Source organism: Sinocyclocheilus anshuiensis, unplaced genomic scaffold, assembly GCF_001515605.1.
Source record: "Sinocyclocheilus anshuiensis isolate Anshui unplaced genomic scaffold, SAMN03320099.WGS_v1.1 scaffold327, whole genome shotgun sequence".
Taxonomy (NCBI): Eukaryota; Metazoa; Chordata; class Actinopteri; order Cypriniformes; family Cyprinidae; genus Sinocyclocheilus; species Sinocyclocheilus anshuiensis.
In genome coordinates, this window is record NW_015548206.1 from 196,251 (window position 1) to 215,328 (window position 19,078).

The following is a 19,078-nucleotide window of genomic DNA, read 5'->3' on the forward strand; positions in this document are numbered from 1 at the left end:
CCAGTGTTATTACTTTCAAATGAGCACTTTCTCCTTGCGGAAATGGCATCTCTGTTCCAAAACATTCCTAAAGGGGAAGTTCATTGCCACTCTCAGAAACTCATATTCTTCTAGGAAAGTAAAGATTAAAGCAAAGAGGGCAAAGATGAAACAGAGACTTACAAGAGAATAAATTAGACAGTATTAATATTATCACTGTAAGACAGAGAGAAAATGCCAGTAGCTGCTATGATATGTTTTTTCCACTAGAGGGAACATATTCCTGTCTCCAGTACGCTTTTTATGAGAAGAAAAAAATGGACGGATGCAAATAAACAGCCTTATTTGATGAGGACCATGTCTTGTTTTTTTTAGGAGAAGAACCTCATGGTGAAGGAATGCACATTGATAGCTGGATTGTGTTTTCTAAAGCCAGATAACCCTGGACACTGCTTCTGACTGATGTCTGGATGTCTCGCACAGCCAATTATCTGCCCTTGCTAGAAGAATACACCTGTCCGAAACCACGAGAGTCAGACGCAATCATCTGAGTTAGATGATCTAAGGTAAAAGCAGGTTATAATGTTTTCACTGACAGTATTATAACATCAGATATTTATACTGTTTATAACACATATAAACACGTATAAAACTCGGCATAAAACATTTATAGCCTAAATCGATAGGCTAAATGTTAGACAAGAATGGGTACTTAATTATTTTAGTAAGTGATGAGAATCTGTAATTTGATTGTACAAACAGACAAACTTAATTTGCCTATTTTTGTTAACTAAATGTTTAGATTGGCAAGATGTAGGCCTATTGGTGGGAACAGGTTTTTGCAAGAGATGTGCCAAGTTATTATTGATTTCATTTTAGCCAGTGTTCTTCTATATTATTCATATTCAAACATTTACTATCCCTCTTATTTGCCAGGTCGAACGTGAGTTTTTTTTTTTTTTTTTCATCTTCATCCTTTTAACAATTTTGTTACACTTCACTACACACCGCCGCCACAAGATTTGATCTCATAAATCGCCATCCAGGCCTGAAATCTTTTGGAATCCATTTTCCAGGCTTTCTCGCACGCTGTGGGTCATTTCTTTGATTGACATCTCTGGCATCCAATCATTTCGCGCAAAGCGTCAACTGTGGGTTCTGATCGCCTGGGTATCCAATGAGATGCGCCCGACTGCAAGCAGACTCGTCATCAAAGTAGAATTTGAATGTAGGTTATGATGAAGTATCCGAAATTCCCCTCCCCTCCATGTTCGCCGGCGAGGTTATGGCTTCTGCTTTGTTTAAATGCTACTCATCCTGAATAAGAAAGCACAAGACATGTGTTTTAATGATTTTAAAACAATATTATTTACAGACCCCAACTTGAGGAAGACGCATTTCCATTCAAACAAATTATATAAAACGCTAGTGGTTGCGCCGTCTTACATCGTGTGGTTAGTTTTTTTTTCCTCGCTAATAAAAATCTGATTAACTAAATATGGCTTTCCTGTTCTGTAAGAGGTTATGAAACTACAACGGCATGTCTGATAAAGTTTTGTCTGTTTTGTATTTTCTCGTCTTTTTTTTCTTTTTTTTTGCGTTGCTTAGTGCGAAATTCACGGAAAGGGGAGGGGCTGTATCTGGCATGAAAACGTTTCCCAAATGCCACCCCTACATGCTTAAAAACAAAATTTCCTTAATGTGCCAGCGGCTTATTCACACTTCGGCATGGTAACTGCCTGTCTATTAATGATGTAGGTGCTGTGTTTGGAGGTGATTTAGGGGTCAATAAGTCTAAGCAGTTCGTGGACATACGACATTTGCTAACTTATTGATTTTAATGATGAGAGGCACGACTTCATATTTTAAGATGTCGTATCAACGTATTTGTTGAGGAAAGGTGGAATTGCGTAGCACAGATAGGCTCTGTAGCGAGAAAAGCGGAGGTAGGAGGTGTGTCTTCTCTGGTGAAATACCGGCTGGAGGTGTGTCCTTTTACGTTTAGAAATACTTTCCATTGTTCCACTCTATTGCCTTAAAAAATACGCCCCCTCGGAGTCCGCTGACCAATCAAACACAACCGACCGCCTCTCACGCTCCGCCCACAAATCTATAATAAAGCCTCCTTCATCACATGCCGTCGGCATAAGAAAGCTTTATTACAATAGTGGTTGTTGGAGGATACGGGCGGATTATTCTTGCTGTTTCCTGCGTTCTGAATTTTGATACAAAATATTAATTATGGCAGACACAAAGGTTGACTCCGCGACAGAAATCTCAGCAAAGGTAAGAAAAGATGCCTCTGGATACACGAAATTCTCATTTAAAAGCATGTTCTCTCTTTCATTTGTCTAGTTCAGATTTAACGTGAACGTGTTGGCTATTTTTGGCTGTAACCGGAAAGAATCGTTGATGAATTATTACAAGTAAACAAGAAAAAGTACAGGATAACTGCTCTCTAAGTGGAATAAATTGATATATTGTAATGAGAATTTCTAATGGATACATTTGTAACGAGCTCTTTAGCGCGTGCGGAATGAGAGCACATTCAAACGCAATTTCTCATTGTCCGGAATGTAACAGTCTGCGCGCGCGGGTTCTTTGTTTATACAAGCGTGTCGGTTCCCCTTTGAACAGCGGCGATGTGCGCTGTGGACGGCAACTGCTTTACCATGATAAACCCGTAAACCTGTAATTTTTTGTATTTCGTTTTTCAGATCTTGAATCTATATAATGTTACACGGTTTACACATTTGTAGGTATGGTTTTATGGCTTCTGTACATTTCCGTTCAACAATGTTTTGAGTGCTCGTTTACTTCTAAATCCCCCATTCATTACCGTTTAGTTTGTGGCTAACAGACATTACGGCAGGTTTGAGGACGCGTTAGATCGGTCGATGGCTGAAAGTTTGCCGGCTTGCCTAGGCGGCTTGAAGCATGAATCGATAGGAAATCTCAAATATAATAATAAAACGAATTGGTAACACATTTGATGGGATTAAAGAAGCGCATACATGAAGTAAGTTCGAATTCCCGCTGTTCGGGTTTAACTCCATGTCCGATAACGACTGACTCTGATGCAGGCAGCCGATACGCGGAACTTGGATGGATGCTGCAGTGCATCGGATTTCAAACGCAATTTTTTAAAGTTTTCTGGTTAAAAAAACGAGTGCAGAAACGGTATACTCGAACCGATTGACGTTCAATATTAAGACATTGTGGTGGCGGTGCCGTAGCCTACGTCTCGTATTCGAAAGCCCTTTAATCTCTCAGATACTTCCAGTTGATATGCCATCTCAAACATGGAATAATCTGTCTAATGCTGTCGTTGTATATTTCCGACGAGTTGATATTTTTCCATGTGTGACTGCAACGTGGGCTTGTTGGTTTACTAGTTTGAAGCCAGAGACGTCGGTGAATTTAAGGGGGCGGTCCTAGTTGATGTGGTTGATAAACGGCTTAAGGGTTAAAGATTATATAAACTAATTAATGAAAACGTTTGCATGGGTAAGGCTCGTTTAACTGCTTTTGGTAAGGCTTTAACTGAACGAAAGCCGTCAACGCAAATTCAAAGAGCCCATGAAATGCCGTTTATGACAGGTTGTTGGTTTTTTTGCCTATGGTTTCTTGTCAATTCTGCGACTGCGCGAACTAAATCCTGGTTAACGTGACGGTGGTGGCGTGTGTGTCGAACTCTGTAGTGTTCGGAATGAACAGATCGCGAAAGCCATGCGTGTGCTTTCTTTGTCCTTGATTAGATTTCGGCATCGACTCACTGAACCACAGTCCAGTGGTTCTGAATTATCCATCTTGATTGGTGTTTTTTCGGGAGCGCGATGTGAGCGTTTGCAGGCACGCCAAAATATGGTTGCTTATTGGATTTACCTTTTACAATACCCACAGCCGCCGAATCTCACTTGAGTGTCAGATTACAGACGAGCTCACTCGGTAAGAGGCGGGAGAAGGAGTCGTTGATGGACAGCTAAATTCTCTGCTGCAGCCAATGAGGCGTCAATGTCAGAGGGGCGTCATTAGAGATGCAATTTAAATTTGTGCGCATAGGGGGCGTTTTGCTCACGACAGTCGTAATCTGCATCGACTCTGCCTATTGGAGACAGATGGCTCCAGTCTGACGAAGTTAAATGTTTCAAAAAAAGCACACTTTTTTTTTTTCTTTTTTTTTTTCAATTTTTCATGTATTTTTTTTTTTAATGTAGGACCTGAAGGAGAAGAAGCTCCTTGAGGAGAAGGAAAACGGAAAAGATGCCATTAATGGAAAGGTAAATAAATGCTTTGCCAATGTTTTTGACCTCTCTACTATTGAACTACTTGAGAGTTTTATGTAGATTATGCACTTTTACAATGACCTTTTCGAAATTGTGTGAACAGGAGAATGAAGAAAATGGAGAGCCTGAAATTGATGATGAAGAGGATGATGAGGTGGATGAGGAAGATGAAGAGGAAGGAGAGGGTAGGTGCAACACTGATGTTCACATTTTTCTGACATGACAAATTAATTTGAGGTTTTAATCATGTGGCTACTGGTCAACTACTATAGGTGATGAAGAGGATGAGGATGAAGATGATGATGAGCTAGGTGGAGGAACAAAACGGACTGCTGAAGATGACGATGAAGATGAGGAGGTACGATCATGAATTGCTACCTAAAGAATACTGAATTCTTGTGTCTTCATGGTATAAGTAAATCATTTTAAATAAAACTTTTTTTTTTTTTTTTTCAGGATGATTTTGACCGGACGATGAAGATGAGGAGGTACGATCATGAATTGCTACCTAAAGAATACTGAATTCTTGTGTCTTCATGGTATAAGTAAATCATTTTAAATAAAACTTTTTTTTTTTTTTTTTCAGGATGATGTTGACCGCAAGAAGCAGAAGAAAGATGATTAAAGGATTGTTTCATATTGCTGAGCAGGTGTAGACGCCTCCGCTTTAACCCAAACTGTTGGAGCCAGTGGCATAAAGAACTCAAATACATAAAACATGGTCATTTTCAAGTTTGTCCCCCATGTCAACCAACTTGACCCCCAATTAAACATTTTCTAGAGAACTGACCACAACTCAGATTTTCAGCATTCACAACGAAATACGCAAGACAAGGATTTGTTTGTATTTTTATTTACATTTTATATTTTTGTACATATTGTGAAGAGATCAGCCACTTTATCATGATCTCCTGTGACCAAAACGGTGCTTCTTGATAGAAATTTTACTTGTTTGACCATGTCTTGATATTTCAACATAAAGACAACATGTATAAAATCAACAGTCATTGAACTCAGAGCATTCCAGTAAATTTTATGTATGAACTTTAGTTGTACCATAAACTAGTTTTTGTATGGGAGGGCTAGGCCACAGAAAAGGAGTTTTGGTTTCTTTTGACTTGGTTTTGTCTACATTATTTGTTTTACCTCGGCCTGTTTGTTGTATGTGTGGAGTTTGTTGTTCAACAATAAACGTAACTTTTATTTTGTGAGTTACACCGGTTTTTTTTTTGTTTGTTGCAAAATCACATACATTTGCTGTTCATTGAGAGACCAAAATAGGTGTAGTTAGAAAAATGTAAAAATGTATTGATAATGCCTATCCTTCAATATGTGTTGACTCAAAGAACATCTGATGATCCACCTATTAATTCGGTTCATGAGACGCTTCAATTCTTGATAAATTTAAGACTCCTATGTATAATTAAAATAAACCGATTTTATGTGGTTCAGTAAACGCAGACCTCCCAAACTGCAGAATGATTTATGATGTTACACACCGAAACATCAGATATGCAAAATGGCATGATTCCACAAAATCTGATTCATTTTGCAGCTTCCGGAAAAGCTAAAAGTAAAAAAAAAATAAAAACATTTTTGTAAAAGCCATCCTCTCATATCCTTCAGCAGATCTAACACTTTCAAAAAGCAGGTTTTCTGTTAGGTGTTCTATTCTAAAAGCAGATTTTACACACACACATCTGTTTAGAAAGGGAATGGTGGTATGATACTGCTGGAAGCAGGCTTTTAACATGCATTACGCTTTTACATCTGTGTCCTCGCTGCCTTCACACAGCTGCCTGAGATTTCCCCACTAGACTTTTAAGTGCAGGTCATTTGGCTTTGCAGACATGTACAGTGTGTGTGTGTGTGTTTGGCTAAAACACTGGCTGATGTCATGTCTAAGTAGGCGTCTATTTCAGACTTATATGTCAGGGTCAGGTTTGAGGAGAGTGAATACTTGTGGTCTAGACTGTAGAGCAAGTTGAATGAGTGTGGATGTGTTTGAAACCAATCAGCCATATTATGCCATTTTTTTTTCTTCAGAGACATTTACTTAGAAATAAATCCTCAACCTACTATGATTCCATTAAATACACCATTCAGCTCAGAAAACAGCAACTTATATGAAAATACTAAATATTCCACATGGTATTTGGATTTTATATTTCACCTCACATTTTGTCTTACCAATTCATGCCTAGCATATCTCTCACACATTTTCCAGTTTTCAGTGCAGACATGTGCTTTGATCTTGATAAGAGAGGAGCTGCTTAGTCTAGACCGGATGGCTGTCCACCAGCCTTCACTCAAGTGCATCTCAATATGCAGGCAGCAGCTTGAGTGTTTGAGGCTCCAGCAGCACTACTGCTGGTATGTGACAACAGCATGACGCCAATCTATCAAACACGTGTTAATGCACGTCAAGATGTTGGCAACTGAAATTCAGTGAACTAGCGTATTGTCTAACTTGACAAAAAGCACAGCGGCTACATTTCTCAGGCATACTAAGTAAGTTAGTATGTACTTACTAAGTTGGTGATGAATAGGAAATGAGGAAGTGAGCATTTGAAAACATGCACTAAATGAAACACAGTAGCAAAAGGTGGTTAACAAATTCAACAGTTAAAAAGATCTGCCTAAGATAGCCTACTACAGACGTTCAAATAAGTTAACACTTTATTATTTTGTAAGATTTATTAAATAATCTTACCAAATGTGCAGAGATGTAATAAACACGCCCGAATCGATGAATATCCAGTTTAAAAATTTCTCCACGATCAATGTGATTTTCTCTTTGTGACAGCCAAATTAAAAACTAAAACGCTTTACGGATAATGGAAACGGACAAATCACAGGTAAAACAAGGCCCATGTCATACTGAAGTTTATGTAAAATAATAACTTGTCTATATCCTCATTAACATTTATATCAGCGCAGTGCGCAGACCTACAGACTGCATGAGTTCTCGGTAGATATGACCAATGAAGCGCATCCCATTCAAATAGATCGTCCACCGCTTGTCTCGTTAAAATTCACCGTCCTCTTCTGTCGCCTACTGGCTACCAAAGCTATTTTTGAAAACCAAAACAAATCTTTAGAATCTATTGTTAACTTTCTTATCCTTGGGGCAAAATTCTATTTGAACAAACAAAGGTTTCTTAAGAAAATACCTACTTTTATTGATTTCTTATGTGAAGTAGAACATTTAATTAAATCACTAAGAGTAATAAATAACAAAAAAATGTATTTCTTTTTTGAAGAGATATGATGAGACCTTTCATGTACCGTGATTATTATTATTATTTTTTTTTAATCCTATTTTCTTTATTTGTTCTGTTCCTGCCTTTCTTTATGTTCTTAAAAAAGCTATTTAAATGCATCTTTCTCTTTTAACCAGGGCTGTCCAAACTCGGTCCTGGAGGGCCGGTGTCCTGCAGAGTTTAGCTCCAACTTGCCTCAACACAGCTGACTGGAAGTTTCTATGCCTAGTAAGAGCTTGATTAGCTCTTACTAGGCATAGAAGTTCAGGTGTGTTTAATTAGGGTTGGAGCTAAACTCTGCAGGACACCGGCCCTCCAGGACCGAGTTTGGACAGCCCTGCTTTTAACAGTCATTGTCAACTTTTTTTTCCTTCTCTTCTCTTCCATATGTTCAGATGACATTGGATGTATTGTTGATGCATTATGTGTAGTGTATGCAAAGTTGTATTACATTAATGTCATCTCTGAATTGTTTGCAAAAAAAAAAAAAGGGTCTCGAGAGCCGTCTTAAAACATTAAACTTATTTTGAAACTTGAAACCCGTTCTATGTGATCAAAGATTACATCTCATAACACACGCAAATCAAATCCATATCTTTAGGAACTAAACATTATGCAAAATGATCATGTTTCATCATGTTTGAAAATAAAGATTTTGTAGCCTAAGATTTAAAAAAAGTCATTTAACAAGATAAACTAGACAGTAAATCTCACACTGACAAAGTCTTTGTTAAAAAAAAAAAAGTACTGTGACATCATAGTACTTTAAGATTGCCATATAGGCAAATATAGGCATATTTAGGTGATACTCCAAAGTACATCCATGCTATGTGGAAAATTTTTTTGTTAGTTCCTCCTTCCAACCTTTTATTCAGCAATTGTTAGTCAAACTTTACATTCTAGCCACGGTAAATTCCAAGTTTTTGTCTCCAAACCCTATACAAATGCAGGTGGCCAGTTGCTTTTTTAAAACAGAGACATGACCCAGTTGTACCCGTTGATGCATTCGATTGGGGATTGGGGGAGGGGTAAAATCCCCCCACCACTATCATTACTTTCCTCCCCCACCATCACCGCCTCCACCCACATCGTACATGCACACCAGCTTGCCTTTTGTTACCCCACCTTTCTTGAACCAAAGCAGCCTTTGCTTAGTAACGTATAGTCAAGGGACATCTTGTGTTGGATACAGCAAGTGCCACTGAAAGAAAGCAAATGGCAGGGGACGTTGTTAATTGTCCCTGAAGGCAAAGCTGTGGCTGCTTGTCCAGCCCAATGAGATTAATTGTAATGAGTGTCCTTGTGAAACACGATAGCTTTGAGATAAAGGTGAGATGTAAGTGGTCCCCTCGTATTAGAGTTTGGGTGAAATAATTAGGATTAATGAACACAGCAACCAACTCAATTCATGGGCTGAAACGCTCACTTGAATAACCCTGGATTATTTTTAGGCATGTATTTTAAGAGTTTATGATTAAAAGAACGCTGTTTTGAGCTACATTTATATGTATATACATATATGATTTATTACACTGATGTAAAGAAGACTTTATGCAAGTTGTGTGTCTTGCGGACATATCGTTCTCTGACCACTAGGTGGTACACTTGCACAGCTCTCACAGCGTCATCATGCGTGAGACTGTACAATTGGCACAGACGTCACAAGGCCTTCCCAAACCAAATATGTAACTTTTGTGCATTTTTTTTTTCATTCTTTATAGGATTTACATCTTAGTTAACATTTATTTATTTATTTTAATGCATTTATCCAAAATCCTTTTACAAAGAAGAACAAAGGCAAATTGTCAGAAAGCCAAAACATATTTGTAATATACAATACCAGTTTTATTAGACAACTAGATTAGAAAGCAAGCCAGAGAAAAGGAATGCATTGGAAAAGCTAAACTAAACCCAATATATCTGACATTATATAACAACAGTGGATGTAGGCTATGTCCCTGTGCTGGAAGGCAGTGATGAAAGTATGGGGTCCTCTGTTGTGTTTTGTTTTTGGAAGGTGCATCTGAATAATCAATATGAAATGAAACAATAGTGGAGGTTCAGGGCACTTGGCGATGTACAGAGGCCTCCAGTACAGGGGCAATTGCTAATCCTGCTTTGGAATACTCCGGGTCCCTCCACATTTCAGCTACTAATTTCCTATGATAATGCATGGAGCGATCTGGGTGGATCACAGCAAATGACGTCATCTCATCCCACCTCTGAACCACAGGGAATGATTTGCTTTCTAATATTAGATTTGGGTAGGATTCCAGGTGCTGCGGTGTGAGTGTACGTGAGCTCATGGATGGGATTGTGTCTCTCTGTGCGTTTGACACCCGCACTGATCCTATTCCAAGCTTGTCTGTTAATCGGCTTACTTGATATCTTTGTGTGTCTGTGTCTGTGTCTTCTGCCTTCCGTCTCAGTGCTTTTGTCATATCTTGCTGTCAGATCACAAGTGAAAGCTGCATGCACAATATACTACAGGTAGAAGCTAGCCTTTAATCCAGGACCAGACTCTTTTGTTAATGCCATGAAAGTTAATAAATATTATACAAAAGTTAGCTCTGGTTATCAAATTTGAGTGCTGATATTTATACCAACTGCACTGGGACTTTCCTTTGTTTGCATCGCTCTGCTTGTCTGTGTTTGCGTGTTCCAGACAGACTGTCAAGTGCATTAGTGGGGATGATTTTTCAGTGACTCTTATGGCAGGTTACAACGGTAGGTGGCGACAAATTACTTTTTACGAATGAGCAATTGAATCATTATACTCAACCTGATTTGTAAATGATTGTTGTATATCTAAGAATAATTCATCCGTGCATGTGCTTCTCTCTCGTTCTAATTTTTTTTCCTTGTGATGCATAATAATAGCATAACTGGTCCTTCTGGTGAAAGTGACGGACATCTGTGGCTCCATTCCACTTTGTTTTTTTTATGCCACTTGAATCACCTTTTTTTTTCTTGCGAATTTGTTTGATGCAAAATTCTATATGTTTATAATAATATAATATTTAAAAAATAATTAATATATCATAGCCATGACAATACTAGTCGAGTGACTGTCCATATAAATGTCCCTCATCCACTTCACAAAGTGGAACACACTTCAAAATGGTAGTGGGGATTCCCCCAAGGGGATGTGATTAGGGAAGTTTGCGGGTGTGTGTTTCAAAGCGAAGTGGAACATAGCCTGTGGTGATGTATGCAGGATGTTGTCACTTGTCTGTTCTGTTTTGGTTTACTTCTGTGTTCCTTGTTTAATTTGACCTTTGTTCCCATTTTCCCTCCACTTGTTAGTTTCCATGGTTTCTGATTTATTCACACGTGTTCTGTTTCAGTTAAACATCATCTCTCTATTTAAGCCTTCAGTTTTAGTCAGTTCCATGTCTGGTATTTTTTGTATATGTTTCAGTTGTTGTGCTACGTTCTCTCCTTCTAGCTCCTGTGTATCACTGTTGGGTATATTATTAATATGCAAATGCTCACAACACAATGAAATAAAGAAATGCGCTGCAAATAGGCACAGACCACCTCAAAAATGTTTAAGGGAACCGCAAAGTGATGAACATGGCTGGAACATATTTATCAATGTTTACTCTGACAGGTGAGATTTTTGTTTATTTTAACATCCTGCTCATACGATTCCTTATAGATTTTTTTGATATTATTAGCCTAAAGCTGACGAAATACACAATTACTGTAACTGTGTTATGTAAGCTGGCTAACTTCCTTTTACTACTTCCCTTACAAACATTAACCATAGCCTATGGTTTTACTATTAAAATAAATTAATAAATACATTTTATTATATATAAAAAAATAAAAACAAAAAAATGGTTACTATGGTTAAACCATGGTATGCACATTAACCATGGATGTACTACACTAACCCTAGTTTAACCATGGTATTTGTACAACTGTGGTTATACAAATGGCAATCAATATGAAAAAAAAAAAACATGGTTAATTTTCATTTTGTTGGGGTAATTTTGTTGTGGTTTGTGCTACTTGCCTGTGCTAGTGCTACTACTTGCCTGCCTCCACTAGTTCCTTGACTCTTCCCTGGTTTATTCCACTCTGCCCCATGGTTCCTCCTCTGGCCTTCTGGTCCCCAGCTCTATCCTGGCAAGTGGATCTATAAGCTCCACCTCTGGCCTCCAAGCCCTCGGCTCCTCCTTAACTCCACGCTCCCTCTGCTCCACCGGGGTCCACCGATCCTCAGACTCTGCTGGGCTCCCTCGTCCCTCAGGCACTGCCTTGGTCAGTCGTCAACCTGTCTCCGCCATGATGTTCCACTCCCCTGGCTTCAACTCGTCCCTTCATTCCTCTGGCTCCATTGGGCTCCTCCTTCCCTCTGGCTCCACCTTGGTCCTCTGTTGCACCAGCTTCGCCCCGGCCCGCCCAGCCGCCGTTTCCACCTTGGCCACGCAAGGCTGTGGCTCCGCATTGGCCCTTCAGGCCTCCGGTGTCACCACCCCCTGCGTTCCATTTGAAAGGTCTCATCCCTATGTCCTAATCCCTTCAAAGGGTTTACCCTCCGGAGTGAGAGCTTTGAAGGGTTGAAGGGTGTAGGGGACCAAACAACTTTTTCTTGAAGTGCCCTCTGCATCATCATCCCGTGCCCACACGGAGGCGCCGTCACCATGGAAAGAATCAGCGCAAAGGATCATGGGGGCCCGAAGTGTCCATCAGTTGTACCCTTCGAAATCCTTCATCCCAAAGGGCCCTTTGAAGTGGCCAGTTTTGAGCACTTCGGTTTGGAACGACCCTTTCAATATGGTGGCCATGATTGTTTTCACTTCGAAGTGCCCTTCGGAAGGTGAAATATCCCGTTTGGAATGCACCGCCCATCACTCTTTCTCCTTGTCTCCACCTGGGTCTCCACATCCCAATGACTTTGTCTCCATCAGTTCTCCCACTGGTGTAGTCAGCTAAAACGCCACCATGTCTCCTCACACCCTCAACTCCACCATGGGCCTCCTTCTTGGCTGGACTCTGGTTCCCCACCTGGCTCCTCCCTGTCATCGCCTCCCTGGTCTCTCCATGCTAGCAATGCACTAAATCATGCTACCAATATGCTAAAACATGCTAGCAACATGCTAACCCTTACGAAAATTAACCATGGTTTTATTATAGTAAAAGTGTATTAACCATGTTTTTTTGGCATATTGATTAGCATTTGTATAACCGCAGTTTTACTGCAAATACCAGTAAAGTTAAACTAATGTAGCAAGACCATGGTTAATTTGTGGTTACCATGGTTTAACTATAGTAACCATGGTTTTTTGGTTTTATTTGTAGTAAAGCCATGGTTAATTTTTGTAAGGGAATTCATGTTAGCAATGACCTAATAATGCTATCAAAATGTTAAAACAGGCTAGCAATGTGTAGATTCATGCTAACAACCTGCTAAAACATGCAAACAATGTGTTAAATCATACAACATAAGTCATGGTACACCACAACACCATACTAAATCATACTAGCAACATGGTAAACATGCTAAAAATTGTAGCAACATATTAAATCATGCTAGCAGTGTGTTAAATCATGCTAGCAATGTATTAAAACATTCCGCCAATGTGTTAGCAGCATGCTAAATAATGCTAGCAACATGCTAGAACTTGTTAAAACATGCTAACAATGTGCTAAAACATGCTAAAACATTTTTGCCTGTGAAAAACATAAGGATGCTAGCATGTTGTGAGTGGTTGCAGGGCATTGCAATGCAGTTGCTTTGGTGCTCTGGTTTGGCTAAGCCAGGGGTGCCCAAACTCGGTCCTGGAGTGCCGGTGTCCTGCAGAGTTTAGCTCCAACTTGCCTCAACACACCTGCCTTTTTTAGGTTTTATAAGTTTCTAGTATGCCTAGTAAGAGCTTGATTAGCTGGTTCAGGTGTGTTTAATTGGGGTTGGAGCTAAACTCTTCAGGACACCGGCCCTCCAGGACCGAGTTTGGGCACCCCTGGGCTAAGCGTTTGATTGGTGTTCTTGGTGATTACTTATTGGCCAATGTCAAAGAGTCTCTGTTAAATTTTGGTCCCTGGATATCCCTCAGGACCTTCCTTCAAGCAAGAGCACACCTAAAAAACCTAACCCTAAATATGAGCAACAATGCCTCTTCTTCGAAAACTGTATCTCCTGGTGCAGGCATTATCTGATATTCAGCATGTAGTCGACAGATAACCTTCATCTCCCAATGAAACAGTCTGTAAAATGCAATAATTCACTTTGAGAAGGGCAGACGGATATTCCCCCAGTCATTCCCCAAAGGAGTCACATTCCTGCACCTTACATGAATTATCACTCTTCCCCACACAAGACAATGTGAGATACTGAGAAAAATACTGTACCTGTATATCATTATAGACAGGAATAGATTAGGTGAAGGGATAAGAATTCCTCAGTTACAATGCTCAGGTTGCTCTTTACTAAATGAAGACACCAACACCAAGGTGGAATGCAGTATGGGATAAAGCAAATGTAAGAGATGTGTGATGAGTGAGGGTGAATGTTTTCAAGGACAGTGGACCAGTAGTGTGAGGAGGCTTTTGATCCAGCATGCTGTGTGCCTATGATGGAAGAGTTGGGTTCCAGTTGAGTGGGCAGAGAGCTCAACAGAGTGTGCCATCTGAACCTCCACAGGCACTGCTGACTCTATCTTAATTGACCAAATTGTACAACTTTAAAGGTAAAGTGTCATTTCTGCACCACCAGCGTTACCAAAGAGAATTGCAAAATATTGCTTCAAAAACACTCCCTATTGGTTAGACAAACAGGCAGTTCTACCCAAATTTACTGTATTGGTCAAGCCACTGTTATTATGTCCAGCCCAGTCTGGGTGCTTAAACTCTATTTGATGCAGGATAAAAAAGCAAGATGAAAAAAAAAATCAGAACAGCTGTACAACTGAACTGTAAATGGCCTTGCTTTCACTCTGCTGTGAGATTAACTGTATTCAGGAAGGGGTCAGCACAGGTCAGCACGGCCCATGGAAACACAATTAATGTTTTCACACAAGCCTTGCAAGTCATTGATTGTATATGTCACATTATTGTAGTAATGTCACATGTCCCAGCCTGCCACATCCCTGCAGACTGGCATCTAGTTTGACCATTAGGGGTAAAACATAGCCCTATGGCATGTACTGATTTGCTCAAAATAATCTTGTCATTATATATTAATCTTTTTGTTTTTTTCTGTAATGGTCATAAGTAAGTTTTGATGAGTGTACTATAGCTGTTTTTCTTTTTTTGCCCCCACAGTCTAATCAGAAACCACATTTGACCACTGGTGCAGAGTGAGTGGAACTGCACTGGTGGTGCCAATATTTTTTCCACAGAAGATGAGCAACATGCTTGCACAGGAAATGTAGGATTGGCAATGGAGCAAAAGGTGAGAGTGTCAAAAAGATCAGACATGCTTTATGCACTCAAAAATCCTTATGTTCAGTTTAATGAATTTAAAGTGAGCTAAAGTAACATGATTTTTAACATTTTGTAACAACTTAATTTTACTGTGTTCACTGTAGTCCCCAGCATGCTTTGCAAGGGACTGCATTAGGAGAGTAAATGTAGGGATTAAGTGTTATTTTATGTGTTTTTTATGTGTTTATTTTTTTTAACTGCAAATGAAAGAGGACAATTGCTGGATGGCAGCTAATTGCTTTAAAGTGTAGGCAGTGACCTTTTTTAAGTTTAATTTTTTTTAAAAGTTTTTAAAAAGTTGAAAAATTTTTTTTGTTCAGCTCAAAAAGTGTTGCAGCTTCTGATAGATTTATTGCTTAAATCATTACATATTGTATTTAAAGTAGATTTCAAATGCAGTTTACAATTGTGGCTAGATTGGTTTAGCTGTAATTATACATTGTATATGGTGTTTTTTGGCACATTCTTGCTGTACCTTTTACTAATACACTGCAAAGTGGCAGACCTCCTGCATTATGTGCGTGTACATTAAGGCTCAAGTACTCCTTCTTAAACATCAAACCAGAAAAGCTTAAAAAATTTTTTTTTTTTTTTAAATTCATGTCAGGTCTGGCACTAGGGTTGGAAAAATTAAAAATCTAGCCCTAGCGATTAATGTTATTAAAATGGCCATCATTACAATGATTACATCATAACTATTTTTACATTTAAAACTAAGCTAAATATTGATACATGCATACTTGTGAGTGAAAGACTTAAATTTTCAAAGTATAAGAAATCATTTAACATGATTACAACACAATAAAAAAAACCTACAGTATTTTTCCTGCCTATTACATGGCTACTTACCAAATAAATTAATATATAAATATGAATTCTGAAGTTGAAATTATTCTCTTTATGTAGAGACTGTGAAGTCAGAGAACAGAAACTGTATGTAGGAAACAGTTTTACAGTGAGCAACGGTAATTGATCATAAATATCTGGGAGGTGTCGGCACCAATGACTTTGTGGACCACATGCTGACATATAGCGCTGTTGCGCAATGGGCGTCCCGTGTTCGAATCCCACCTCGAAGACATTTCCCGATCCCACCCCCCTCTCTCCCACATCGCTTTCTGTCATCTCTATACTGTCCTATAATATATAAAAAAAGAAAGAGATATCTGGAAGGAGCATCATCGTCGTCACTATAATATGCAAGATAATTCATGTGTTTTTCCTCACCAGCTTATCCACTTTAAACCAAGCCTCATATTAGACAAGCCCACGTTATTTTAATCAACTATTTGACAAGAATCAGTTCACCAAGGTGCATTAGTAAAAGAATATGTGCTGCAGTGACGCATTTGCCATCCACAATTCTGCAAATCACAAATACGCACAAATTCATCTTCCTTGTCCTGTGAGTCTAAAGTCTGGTGAGAACAGCTTATGTCAAGCCTAGTGAGGATTCTGAACTGTCCGTGTCATCATAAGCAGCTTTGCCGCTTTGGTCAGAAGTCAGTAGAACTGAAGACCACCCGAACACTGTGGAACTGATTAGGTGGTTTAGAACATCCTGCTTACGTTGTCAAGCCATCATTAGCATGCAACTCTGCTGCTAATTTAATATTTACAATACACCAGGTGTAAAAGACAATGTTGAGCTTTGTTATGTTTATTATAGTAAGCCAGACTTCTGATGAGCAAAGCATTATTGCAGACCACACATTTTATTAAGTACTGCTGATATATAATTTATAATAAGCAAATGGTCCTTGATATCATTATAAAGTAATGCAATGCTATCATTATAAAGTAATGCAGTGCTAAGAGTATGACACTCAACCTGACCATCCAAAGCATAATGGATTGTAAATGGACGCTAGTATAAAATGCCTAGGTTAAAAGGTCTATAGCTTTTTATTTATTTATTTTTTTTCCCAAAATGAGAGGAACTAGGATACAGGGGTAACTACACCCCCCTGTGGTTGCTATGGTAAGCAAATGTATAGCATGAGCAGATGTATATATAGTACATATTGTACATGCTCTTGCTTAAGACCTATTGATTTGTTCAGTGTTGTTTTTCTGTGTAAAACTCTATATAATGAGATTGAATAGTCAATATTCACTGTTCCTAAATCCTAAACAAAATACATGTCGGGTTTGCTGTTCTTTATAAGAAAAAAAAATCAGTGAAAGAGGATTAATGCTTTCATTCTGCTTCGGTTTATTTCTTTATCAATTGCAGGACTTCAAAGGCACACTTCAATAGGATGGAGAAGAAGTGCATGTAAGAGAACAGACACAATGAATGGCTCATTTCCACTGTAGGAGAAAAGGAAGCAGAGGCAATTTGTGATTAGCATAACCAAAGGCTACATCAAACGACTGGTTCTACTCAAACAGGAAGGTCAGATGAGAGCAAAATCTGGGTTCGAGGGGTTTATGATTTATTGTAGTTTAAATATTAGTGTGTTATGACTAGTAGACTAAATTACAGTGCTTTTTTAAATGTGCTTTTAAAATTTGTATATGGTCAAAGTTGAGTAAATGTTACGTTGAGGTTGAGATCTCAAACCAAGTAGCATCTGCAAACAAATACTGCTAGACCTTTTTTCAGAACTGGAAAAACTAGTAGTAGGCTATTATAGTTCATCACTTGAACATATTCCACTGACTTTTGACAACTCGAACGTTTACACTTTTTGTGTCAATTTATTTCAATTTCACTTAACACTTTACACTTACATCAAGAATGTTCTTTATAGGGCTAATTTAACCAAAACTGAAAATTCTCATTTAGTCGCTTTCATTTCATTGCAAACCTATTAGACTTTCACTCATTTCCAAAAAACAAATGAATATATTATTAACAAAACATGAGAAATTTCTCTTTCTTCATTTGAAGTCCATTCCACCAAAACTTTGAGCTTCAAAAAGTTCATAAAGACATCATAAAATGAATCTAAATGAATTGAGTGGTTTAATCCAGTCTTCTGAAGAGGCACGATCGCTTCATGAATAGATTTGATTGAGGCTTTTATTCACATTAAAACACAGATCAACCATATTTGCTTGATGCACAAGTATGAAACTCATTGGTTCCTGCAGAGGCTTGAACATGCTTATGTGACACGTGAGAGCAAACCTTTTGAATTTTTGCGCACCAAGCAAGCATGTTTGTGTTTCTGATGTTCTCTGCTAAATAAAAAAATAAAAGAGCCTAAATTAAATCTGTTCATATTAAAGTCATTGTGTCTCTTCAGAAGACATGGATTAAATATGGATTTCTGTAACAATCTCTTTATTAACTTTTTGAAGTGTCAAAGTTTTGGTGGGATGGACTTTCAGTGGAGGGACAGAAATCTTCTAGGAACAAAAGTCTTGGAGCGACATGGGTTTGAGTAGATTTTGACAGGTTTATTTATTTATTTAGGATAAACTAACCCTTTAGGACAAACAAACTGACTAGTAAACTTCCTATTAAAAGGGTTTACACTTCAGTGGCCTCTCTCAGAGGGCCCACCCCACCTTATTGCCATTCGATCACATTACTGAAGTCACTCACAATGGCTCTGTTTGAAAAACGGTCCTGATGTTTCTCCTCACCATACTTTGGTACAGCTCGGTGGGAATTCATGGGTCACATTTAGTAGAAAACACAGAATGGTGTATGTAAATGATGCATTGATGTAGTGTGCCATGGATTTTGATTATATATAAATTAGTTTAGAAGAAAACAAGGTTAGTTGAAGAGTTTTATGAGGCTCTTGTGAGAGCCGATAAAGGGTGTGTTGGTGCATATTGTGTTCGGGTGTGAGTGCGCATGCTTAAACAAATATGTGTGCAAGGCAACACAAGCTCTCACACATTAGCACACACTTGCATTCATACAATGCACCCATCCCTTAGTGCTCTTGTTCTTGAACAGAGGAAGCTATTGTACAGCCTGGTACATGGTTACCGAGACGAGACTGCCAAGGCGGCTCTGTGGTGCTGCTCCCTCTCCTTTATTTTCCCCTTCCATTTACTCTTTCTCAACAGCGACCAGACACCAGGGCTCTCTGTGCCTTCCATTAGTAGAAACAGCCTTCTGACCAGTGCTCATTCACTGGCTTTACTGGCACA

General features: G+C 38.8%; 1 protein-coding gene across 2 annotated transcripts; it reads left to right on the forward strand.

The window, feature by feature from the left end:
- Positions 1-2,107: 2,107 nt before the first annotated feature.
- ptmab (prothymosin alpha b) lies at positions 2,108-5,480 on the forward strand. 2 transcript variants are annotated; one of them, XM_016440260.1, is made up of 5 exons: positions 2,108-2,265; positions 4,197-4,259; positions 4,369-4,450; positions 4,538-4,623; positions 4,852-5,480. In XM_016440260.1, the coding sequence occupies exons 1-5, from the start codon at positions 2,221-2,223 to the stop codon at positions 4,888-4,890; spliced, it is 315 nt and encodes a 104-aa protein (XP_016295746.1). In that variant the 5' UTR covers positions 2,108-2,220; the 3' UTR covers positions 4,891-5,480. The 2 variants fall into 2 exon arrangements, with proteins under 2 accessions (XP_016295746.1, XP_016295747.1); XM_016440261.1 differs by lacking the exon at positions 2,108-2,265 and adding an exon at positions 3,454-3,486.
- Positions 5,481-19,078: the final 13,598 nt, after the last annotated feature.